The following is an 11061-nucleotide window of genomic DNA, read 5'->3' as shown; positions in this document are numbered from 1 at the left end:
AATTTTTGAAGACCACGGCCTTTACATTTGAGAAGCTTTTGAGAAGCCAAATGAAAAATCAAAACTCTTATACTTTTCATCTAGCTCCAAAATAACAGCTCGTAATGCAGGTCCCCTAGGCATTAGTGTATCTTTGTCTAAGCTTAAGCTCCAAAACATTGGGGGTTCTGAATTCATACTCACTACATACTCAAAGTAGATATCATGCACGTTGTCGATGTTATGGGGATGCATACTTGTCAAGAAGCCACGCCTTTACAAATCATGTAGCTTCCACGAACAAAAGAATGCACATCATAGTAATGTGATTGGACAAGCATAATCTTATGCTTGATAGAGCGGTTGCTTTTCACTTCCAAAAACAAGCTCTTACCTCCATTTGAGTTTCCTCTGGTCTACGCCCATGGATGAGACTTAGAAGAGCAGATGAAAGTTCTCTTCCTAGGTACATAGAATGAATAGACCTTGGTAAGATTAACAAAGTCACATGGCCTATCCATGGTTGCAACCCTGCAGCTTTGATAGTTGCTCCTACGCATGTTTGAGTCCTTGAACTGAAAAAAAAATGACAAGCTCATAATTTGGAAAGTTCATGTTGCTTGACTGCAGTCCAGAAGTTTGCCTTAAAGAAACACATGAATCACCCAATTTGGCAATGATAATGAAAAAGTTATCTAGATGTCTCTTTAGACAAATGAGTTTCCATCCAATGACTAAGGTCCCAAACACTTTCATGAAACTAGCTCATAATAGCATAAAAATGCACTTTTATAAAGTAAGCTCTGTTGGATGTTAGCCATAATTGCTATGACATTTGAGCATTTAAAAAGCTTTTCTGCTTTCTCGCAACAAGAACCAAGGTAAACAGGTGCACTTGTAGATCAATACACTACGCCATCATCCAGATAGCAATGCAACATAGGGTAATTGGTAAGAATATGGCAAGTTGTAACTGATACCTTGGAGATGGCAATATGCCAAGGCTCGAGGTAGAATATGGTTCTACATTTCTAACTTTCAGGGTTGATTTTTGCAAGGCGTTTTGGGGTTTGAAGAGGGCGAGTGTAACGTTAAAAAAATACATATAAATTACCAAAAAAAAATCCTAAATCCAGGAAAATCTGAAATCCTGAAGGGCCGTCAAAAATCAACCCTGCAAGTTACAATGAGCGCTTTTCCCAGAGCCTATTTAAAGGGAGTGCCAGGGCCACGAAAAGGAGACGGGGGGTTCAGCACTTCTTGTGAAGAATGGACGGGGGCAGGCAATTAGGGCGTGGGAGGAGGCCATTCGGGCATAGCAGGGCATGGGAGGAGGCAGGTCCATCCTCAGATTCGGATCGCGAGGATCGCCCAAAGAGGAGGCAAAAGGACGGGATGCAGGTGGTCATGGAGGCCGCAGCTGCTGCAGCGGCATCAGCACAAGTGCAAAATATTTGGTACCATAGACTCTTGGCGATCATAGCTTCGCGAAAGAAGCGGCTGACGACAACCGAGTGGATAAAGAGAGCAAAGGAAGATCCAGGCAAGTGGATACAGGCACATGATTGGGCAATAGAACAGAGGTGGCCCTGGCCTAAGTGCAAGTCAGGGCAGGAGGAGCCAGAAACAGATGGTGAAGAAGTATGTAGCACAAGCAATGCTGTGTTTATGCCTTTCCATCTCATATTTTCCAGGCTCCCTGTGCATCAGCTTTTCCAACTTCGATGTGTCTGCAAGCTTTGGAATTTGATGCTGCAAGGGCCAGACACGAACATGGAGGAGCAGGAAGAGTACTGGTTTATCATGTCCCAACCGCTTCCACATGATCAACGAATTTGGAACTTCAGGGGCTTCAGCAGCCTAGACAGGACCTTCTTCCACTTCCCTCTGCCCAGCCTCGGTCATGGTAAATTATCCACCTTACTTGGGGGAATGCACTGTAGCCTTTTGCCCGAGTTCGAGCATCGATCTTATGTGGGCTTGTGTCGGCCTCGCCTAGTCAATGCAAGGGGCCTTATGTGTGCCTTTGTGCATAAGCCAGATGCATTAGATGATTACTTTGTTATTGTCTTTAATTGTCTCACAGGCTCTGTGAGGGTGCTCCCCCCTCTCCTGAATTCGCACTACCTCTCCACAATACCTCACTCTGCAGCTGTTGGTTGCCACATGTACATGTCAGTTGATGGTCACGACCCAGGCCGGTATTATGTCATGCTCACACAACAGGACGTGGTTGTAAGGGACAGAGACAGTCCATACTTTGAGATTTTTGACTCCAGGAGAGGCTCTTGGAGGGTCGGGTGCAACATTGAATCGGCAGTGGCCGATTCTAAGGTGTCTCTCGACGGTGACTTCTTTTTTCTAGCATCTGAAGGGACTCTGCTGGTATACCATGCCGCAGATGATTTGTGGAGCAAGGTGTTGTTGCCCAGAAGAGAATCGAGGGATGAGATTGGGCTTTCTCCAGCCTTTTCAAAGTACAAAGGAAGATTTCTGCAAGGCCTCTCACTGACATCAGATAATACTTGCCTTGGCTTTGTTGTGTGGGAGCTACAGCTTGTTTCTTCCAAAGCTGCCATCTGGGTGGAGGTGGCAAGAACCCCACAGCGTCTCTGGCAGGGGCTTTCTTGTAAAGACTGGGCTCCCACGATCAGGGCAGAGGGAGGCCTTTTCTGCATGACATTCGAAGATTCAAATCTGCAGGGGCATTTCAGACCTCCTCTTCTGTATGACATCACTCAAAACTTGTGGTATGTATTGCCTGGCTCGACCGATTTCGGTTGCATCTTGGTGCATAGGCCAAGACTAAGTATGCATGTGCCCCGTCTTGAGGGGGAGGAGGAGGCATAGTGATAAAATTACAATTGTACATAGGAAGGTGTGTGTTTGCACAGCTCGTGCAAGGCCCTTATCACACAAATTCCTTGCTAGGCAAGGCCCTCCTATAGATACTTTGCATGGCTTGTGCAAGGTGCCTGTATTATTTTCTCCAAGCTTAGTCCTTTTGGTATAAAAATTTGTATTTTCAGCACACCTTGTGTTAAGGTGCTTATGTGATAGTTGCGGTGGTTTTTGTATTAGTATTATTTATTGTTGTGTTTACATGCTTTTTGGAACGCAAGCATCTCAACGATTATGCTTTCAAAGCTTTCCCTGATCCAAATGCCTTGTACAGCATGCTAACTGCACAGATGCAGATCATGCTCTGTATTTGTGTTTGTGCAACCAAAATTACATTTTTCCCTTTTTGCTGGTGGTGTTCGTGAGGTTCTCAGTGGGCACCTCATGCAGAGGGGGGATGCCCTTCACACAAAGATTGCTCGATGTATGGCTTTTCATTGTATTTTATTTCAAAATGTACCGTGTCAAGGTGTGAGTGTGATTATTTTTGACTAGCCCCAGTGGTTTGAACTCCCATTCAGTCTGAGTTTTTCTCAGAAAGCTGTTTATTGGTGCATGCGCAGTTTCTTGGATTGTACTCTCAAAGACATTAGACTATATGAAGACCAGGCATGCTGTTTATGAATGCACACATAATTATATTTTGAAGACATGTTAAGCTTGTCCATCCCTTTGCAAGCATCCTCCAAGGCCTGTGCCAAGGAAGAGGTCCTAGCATTTTGTTCATGTTTCAATAGAGTTTTTAATGTTGTAAGCACTTGTGTCAATGCAGTACACTGACTAAAGTTTAAGAGTCTCATCGTCTGCATGAATCGCAGCACGTGTGATAGTGTAGAAATTGCTTGAATTTACTCCTGTGGTCTGCATTTATCGCGGGACCCCAGTGCAGGCAGGAAGCTCTGAATTGTTTGAATATATGCAAGGTGACACGTTCAGTTACCTTACTTAGCTTCTTCCACACATAAGAGCTGTCAAGGGCAATTAAACCTATGATGAAATTAGATAGATGCAGTGTTTAGCAATTTGATGGACATATATGTGGTACGCCTTGATGAACATCCTCTTTGATGCTCAACAATCTAGGGTGAGGAAAGCACAGATTCTTCGTAACAAGTGAGTTGTGAAGGGTCTATGCAGAAGTTGATCCGAGACTATGCAGAAGTTGGCAAGGGTGTTTCATTCTGACCAGTCACCTTATGTTCATATGATGCATTGAACCTGGTCTGCATCTCTCTCTCTCTCTCTCTCTCTCTCACACACACACACACACACACACACAAAGATAATGAGGTGGCATCATTTGCATAGGGCCACATGGCCTATGGATGCGACAAGTACTCCCATCTTTGGTTTTGGAATTGTAATGGATAAGGGAGTTGATATCGAATAACTTATACAAGTGATCAAGTGATCTTGATGTTATAATGTTGGGAAGCTTGGGAACATGGTACGTAGAGAATTTATGGAATGGGAATATATACATTGGTCATTCACTTCTATGGCCATGTATTGCAAAACAAGGAAGAGGGAAAGGAGGAATTGCGTGTATGATAAAACGAGAATGGAAATCCATAGTGACTAAAGTCAAAGAGGAGGTGCATAAAAAAGGTTCATTTGGCTTTGCATTACTATGCTGCATGGGACACCTCTTTGTTGCATGTTGCTACATGCCCGAGGACTCTAGTTCCTATATGCACCTTGACAAAAAAAACACCCTTTTGTGGAACTTAAAAAAACACCTTAACTCTACTTTCAAAGCAAACGAGATGTCATAGTTTTGGGTGAGATGCATGTATGGCCAAAAAGTACTAGACTCTAAACATGACGATCATGCCATGTATCCCTTGCGTTGAGATTGTGGACACGTATGATAGACACTTTATGGATGTAAAAGAGCCCAACACATAGAGGAAAACTTATGCAAATGTGTAAAGAGTACAAAGTCTCCTTGTTGCAAATGGAATGACTCATACCGAGAACTTTGCATACACAAAGCACGATGGCAATAATGTCATGGACTACCTCCAAGTAGCATGCATCATGTGGGAGATTTTACACTTGGTCCATGGGTTCCGAAGTCAGATCACCGCCTGTTAGATGTAGAAATTTTGAGGAACATAAGCAATTTAGTAAGTGCCTATGCATGCAAAGAGCCATGCCCACTTCTTTATCAATTGTAAGAGGACTCTCACGTATGGAAATCTGAAAATTTGGTAATGGACCAAGTCCCCAAGATTCCCCCCTCATTGAGGCAACACACCTCCTTGAAAGCTCAACAGAATGCGTTCAAAGGAGTGAAAAAACCTCAACAAATTTGAGTAAGCAACATGATTTCTTTCAGCATTACCTTACGCTCCTTTGGTGTAGGGACGATAGTGTTGGCTTCAAATATTTAGAGTTGTGCTTCCCTATTGACCATCACATCATTATAATAATAGTACTCTTGACGTAAACGATGACAAGTATGATACATTGGATCATGCTCCACTAAGAGCACTCAAATTAACATCTCTAATCCTCATTATATCATAGCCCTTTGCAAACTTCTCAATGTGTTGATACTTATGAATGATTAAAAAATTCAATTGTAAACATGATTTTCCTATAATCAAATAGCTCAATTAGGTTCTTTGTATACTTTGTGGATGCAGTTTGATTTATCTTTGCAAATGCTAACTAAATTACGAAAAAGCATATTTAAGCTCTTCACTTCCCAAAGAGTTGAGACAATAAGAAATAATGTACTAAAACGTTATTTCATAATTCAAAAAATGTACACTTCACATAATTGAGATAAAAACTTTGAATTTCTAGTGAGAGGTGAAACTTTTCTAGGGTAATTGCATCAACAAATTTTCGATTAAAAACATACTCTCTGACAAAAACTTTCAAAAGAAGATAAATATTCATAAATACCAAGTTCTATACTTTTCAATTAGAAATGGAGAAATACACTCCACCTTGCAAAACACATGCCCCTGGTACATACAAAGTTACACTTCGCAAAATGCATGCCATTTCATGACAGACAACCACATGGGAAATGGCAGCATCACTTCTGGATGTCATTGTGGCTTACGAAGGCTTACCAACACAGAACATAACCCTTTATTTGTGGCACTTTTCATAACTTAATCCTTCATGAGAGAGAGAGAGAGAGAGAGAGAGAGAGAGAGAGAGAAGTCCCTCTTCCATAAGGGTCAGAAGACTCTTTCTATTCTCTTCCTATTTGACAGCTCTTGCTATGCATTGAACACTGTGGGTCTCAGTGAACCTCTTACAATAAAAAACATCATGAAATTTTTGGGGATATGATAGCTTTAATACCCAACAAGAGGCTCACAAAATATCATGACAGCTTTAACACCCAACAGGAGGCTCACAAAATATCATGTGAATCAATCTGTACAAGGACATGTTTACATCCCAGTTTCACCAGGAGATTGTTTTGAAGCAATCTGTACAAAGACATGTACATCCAGGTTTTGATACCCCACACTACCTACTCCTCTTTCCTGCTCCAGAATTTCCATCAATCGATCCTGAAACATAATGCACTTTATGAGCATAAAGGATAAATAGAACAAGCTGCAAAAAGCCTTTCACAAAAACGCCTGCTATGGGGAACTTTGCAATAAGTACTGCAACAGTGAAATAGCAATATAGACCATCAATATAAATATTGAGGTAAAACTGATATAATCTCAACCCTTGCATGCACATTTCTCCCTTCTTTCTGTCCTATTTAGGCACATGTTACAAAGCTCCCTCTTTTGGTAAAGCAGCAAGCTTTATCAGCTCTTGTGTAGAGTAAGGTAGCCCTTCGCAAAAGAGATGGCAATTGTGATAAGTAGCGGAATAGACCAGATGTGGCATTGAAGCCACCAAGGCATTGTGTAACGCTTGCTCTCATCAGGTCTGAATAGTTGTGTGTTGCTAGATTTGTACAAGCTATCCTAGCACAGCATAGCCTTTTAATCGGAGGCACACTAAGACAGCTCCCTTTCAAGGCAAGAGGTTCCAGATCATATCACTCGCAACGGGCAATATCACAATACATGCTACCAGCTAACAGAATCAAACAATTCCTTTGTTTGAAAAATAAACCCCAAACTCTTGCTTTTAAAAAAAACACAAAAGAGAAAATTATATTTATACTACTCCAACCAGCACGGTCGTGCACTTGCAAGCATATATACATAGCAACTTTTGTCTAATATCACAATACCTGCTCCCAGCTACCGTATATATACTTAGATGAATCCACGAACATGCCCAAATTCACCTTTTAGGAACGTGCATGTTATATACTCATGGTAGTCAACCCACAAGACTATATAACTGTCAACTCCATGTATGGACTAGATACTATGACATCCCTACTAACATCATCAGTGCCCAATAGTGGGTGTAGAACGCTGTATCAAGATATGCTCTCACACAAAGAGCATATATTCGCACAAATCCCTTCATATTGAGTTTTTGTCAAACCTTCAGAGATGCAGGGCAGACTCAGCCATAATGCAGCCTAGCACTAATGGAAATAGCAAATAGAAAGAATTAGTAGAGCAAATAAGTAGTTGATAGGGCAAATGCACCGCTAAAGATCGAAGATAGAAAGAATAATCAAACAATTCCTCTGTTTGAAATATAAACCACCAAACTCTTGTTCTAAAAAGGCACAACAGAGAAAAATGTTTTTTTTTTTACTACTCCAACCAGAACAGTCGTGCGCTTGCAAGCATATACATAGCAACTTTTGTCCAACTTTCGCGTAGATGAGATAGCCTTGCACATGTTTTAACAAAAAATTCAAAGGAAAAAACAAATCACTCATGTCACATGGTTTCAATATTTTCTGCATACTCCTATCAGCTGCATAGATATCAGCCATATGTCCATCCCTCAACATTCACATCCCCATTTCTCTGACAAGTAGTCAACACATCATCTGAACCAAACTCCATAAGAAGATGAAATTTTCACAACCCTATTGCCTACTCAACTGCCCTACACGGCGCACACCCTAGAGGCATGCAAAGGTAGTCTTCTAAAGCAGGCTTCTATGTTCATGTATCCACAACTACATTAAGCATCTCCTACTACACTTCTATGGCTGTATGCACCAACCAAACAAGAAAAATGCATTGCATCTGCTCACAAAGGCAACAAAGAGAGAGAGAGAGAGAGAGAGAGAGAGCCCTTCATCAACAAAGAGAGAGAGGAGGAGAAGGAGAACCTTAGTAATTCCAGGCAGGCACAAATCTTTATCCTCTCTCCAATCAGCTACATACTGCGCATAATAATATCTGTACCACAATCGAGGAACTTAGAAGAACAAAAGAAATCCACATTAGAGAACAATGTGAGAGCCCTGAGCATAGAAATACCTGTACCGTGCAATGACATCACAATACTCATTTTTCGCCCTTCTCTAAAGATCCACAACAGTCTGAAACTGTAGCAACCAGCACAGTAAAAGACCTCAAGCAGGCCTTTGTTATCTCCAGCGTAGATGCTGTCAACCTACAAAATAATTGAAACATCTCTAGTGTAAATGCTGTCAACAAGCAAAATAATTGAAACATCACTTTCAAAGCATTGTAATATCACTAGTCACAAATCTTAACCTGCCTGGTGTTTAAGAATGACTGTGGATTTACCCCCAACATAGAAAGATGGGACAGTCCTACAACACCTCGATCCTCGCAGATTCCCAAGCAGTGTATCTCTGGCATCAACTTCAGACCAATCCAATGGGGATTCAGCTTTAGCTTCTAACTCATCAGAGCTGTAGTGTGGCAGATCTAAGGTCACTTCTGGGCTCCATTGACGAAACCTACAAAAACTCATCCCGCATCACGATTTGTCACTATTGGTGCTCTATCAATGCATATGTGCTCTTCTGCAATAGCAATTGCTCCGCTTGGTCTTCAGTATGTTGCGGGGGAAGATTTTGTGAGGCACCCTGGGCACAAAAAAGAGTTAGGGTAAGGAAGAGCATGCAACATAAACACGCTATGCAGTTATTGGATTAACAGGTTATCAAAAGACATGTTACCTCCTGAGCACGTCTATAACCCGCTGTCTCCCTTGCTGCCCGTTGTGCTGCCATCGGTTTCTTTTCTGTGTCGCATCATTTCTATAAAAAACCTGTCAACAAGTAGCGAGAATCAACACAGCTTCTCAAGATGCCTACAACATCCAAAACAATTGACACAAATATTTAGATTCTATGGTCTTCCATGATGGAAGTTTATGGCAGGCCTTACCTGCTGGCTCCTCCTAGCACATTCCTTTGTGTCTACTTGCTTGCCTGGCAAGCTGCAAGCCCCATAACTAGCAAGAAGAACATACATAGAGATGTATCTTTCTCTGTTATCACATAACAAAGATACATGAGAAACCACCACGAAAATTCCTCACCTCGGACAAAGAAGTTGCATCAAATAGATGTTTATCATTGTTTGTTTGCACTTTTGAATAGATCAATCGTTATTTGAACTGCTTATCCTTCTTCCTGTAGATATCTATATATACCTCATAGAATCACAAATATCTTCACATACAAACTCATGAATTGTGGGAGAGAAAATCAAAAGAATCAAATACGAAAAAGGTGAAGAAAGAGAATTTATGAATATATTAATTAGTTTGAAAAAAACTACACGCACTAAATTGTTTATATAAGTATCCATTCATGCAGATATATGTACAAAACTACAAGGCAAATCAACAAAACAATGAACTTCACACTTTACAACTAAAGCAGCATAAAAATTAAGCTAAGATATAGATTATAACTAACAAAAGACAAAGAGTGCAACCGTAACCCCAATGTTTGTCCAAACATGACGTGTAGGTCATCAATTCTATCATGCATAGCATGTACAACAAGTTCCGTCATCCCTACTCACGTCTGTAATATCCCTACCTTAATCGTATTCCCTTCTGAAATGAGGACATCTTGATTTCTTTTAAGGGCGAAAGACTGTAATATCCCTATCTTAATACCCAATCTAATTCGGTAACTCGCAACAAACATCGTTGTTTGCATCCCTTTTTTTAAAAAAAAAGTGAATAACAATCCTTGCGTGCGAAGCAAAGCACCTATGTGATAGCCTATCACATAGGTGCTTTGCTTCGCACGCAGGGGTTGTTATTCACTTTTAAAAAAAAGGGACGCAATTCTCACTGCCACGCACCTGACGCAAAGCTGATGATTGAATCCCTGCGCAGCCACTCTTTTCAACCAATTGAAAGCCAAAACTTGAGGTCTTTCTGCAAGTTAAGGCACTTGCACTTCGAATCTTAAAATTCTGAATTGATATCTGGAAAGTTCAACACCGAGAATCTCCGACGACCCAATTCAGCCCAAAGCCTGGTAGCCACTCCAAATAGTCTTAAAATACGGTCAAAGTTTTCACTCAATTAGACTTTGACCGAAAATAAAAAGTTATGGAAATCTTGGATGAAAATTCTGTAGGGAGCGGTTAAGCTCATCTCGTTGAGCTGATCGCGCTCATGGAAAAACCCCCAGACCCCTCCTGTGGGCCTAGACTATCACATGTCTGCCACATAGGTGCCATATAGATATCCACCTTACACAATACCATGTGAATACCCTCCTCTATGAAGTCAAAGGACATCATGACCCCTCATCATGAGCCCACCCTCGAAAAGCAAACCAAGCCGCCATTATGAACAAGGTGCAGACATTTGAAGAAATCAAGACCATGGCGTGGAAAGGCGCGTTCTCAACATCGCGGACTCCACCAGCAAACCAAGCCGCCATTATGAACAAGATTTGGGGAAACTTATGTTTATGCTTAAGAACTGTTATTGCTTTACTTTTCCCTCTTGAAAATAGATTTGGTCAATGTTGGCTTGCTGTGGAAATGATTGTCTTTGTTTGCATTATTTTTTGGCAATGAATAATTGAAATGATTGTCTCTATTGGCTTGTCTTGAAAGACATGGAAATGAATGCCTGAAAAGGGCCGAAAACTCGAAAAAGAATGCCTCTTGTAAGGACATGAAAATGAAGACAGAAAGGACCTGAGTGATAGGAAGCAATGCTTGGTTAAGTTGAATATTCTTGTTATTGGAAAATGGATGTTTTATTGAATGATTGCTTTTACTTTCATGCTTTTGTATTGAAAATATGTAATGGCAGGTACAA

The 11061-nt window shown here is 41.1% G+C and overlaps 2 protein-coding genes across 4 annotated transcripts; one reads left to right on the top strand and one right to left on the bottom strand.

Moving 5' to 3' along the window:
- Window positions 1-1171: 1171 nt before the first annotated feature.
- Window positions 1172-3404, top strand: LOC147640989 (uncharacterized). Its single transcript, XM_086816992.1, has one exon. The coding sequence runs from the start codon at window positions 1249-1251 to the stop codon at window positions 2827-2829; it is 1581 nt and encodes a 526-aa protein (XP_086673118.1). The 5' UTR covers window positions 1172-1248; the 3' UTR covers window positions 2830-3404.
- A 2387-nt stretch (window positions 3405-5791) lies between these two features.
- Window positions 5792-9934, bottom strand: LOC147640988 (uncharacterized). Of its 3 annotated transcripts, none has more exons than XM_086809437.1 (7): window positions 9815-9934; window positions 9153-9255; window positions 8942-9033; window positions 8511-8848; window positions 8271-8406; window positions 8120-8189; window positions 5792-6422 (listed from the first exon to the last, which is right to left on the bottom strand). In XM_086809437.1, the coding sequence occupies exons 1-4, from the start codon at window positions 9844-9846 to the stop codon at window positions 8767-8769; spliced, it is 309 nt and encodes a 102-aa protein (XP_086665563.1). In that variant the 5' UTR covers window positions 9847-9934; the 3' UTR covers window positions 5792-6422; window positions 8120-8189; window positions 8271-8406; window positions 8511-8766. The 3 variants fall into 3 exon arrangements, with proteins under 3 accessions (XP_086665563.1, XP_086665571.1, XP_086665576.1); XM_086809445.1 differs by having other exon boundaries at window positions 8277-8406; XM_086809450.1 differs by lacking the exon at window positions 9815-9934 and having other exon boundaries at window positions 8277-8406; window positions 9153-9685.
- Between the last annotated feature and the right edge of the window lie 1127 nt (window positions 9935-11061).

The sequence above is a fragment of the Cibotium barometz genome, chromosome 2 (genome assembly GCF_041138505.1).
Source record: "Cibotium barometz isolate CiBa-2024 chromosome 2, ASM4113850v1, whole genome shotgun sequence".
NCBI lineage: Eukaryota > Viridiplantae > Streptophyta > Polypodiopsida > Cyatheales > Cibotiaceae > Cibotium > Cibotium barometz.
Note: the sequence above shows the minus strand (reverse complement) of the source record. Positions and strands in the feature narration are given on the sequence as shown.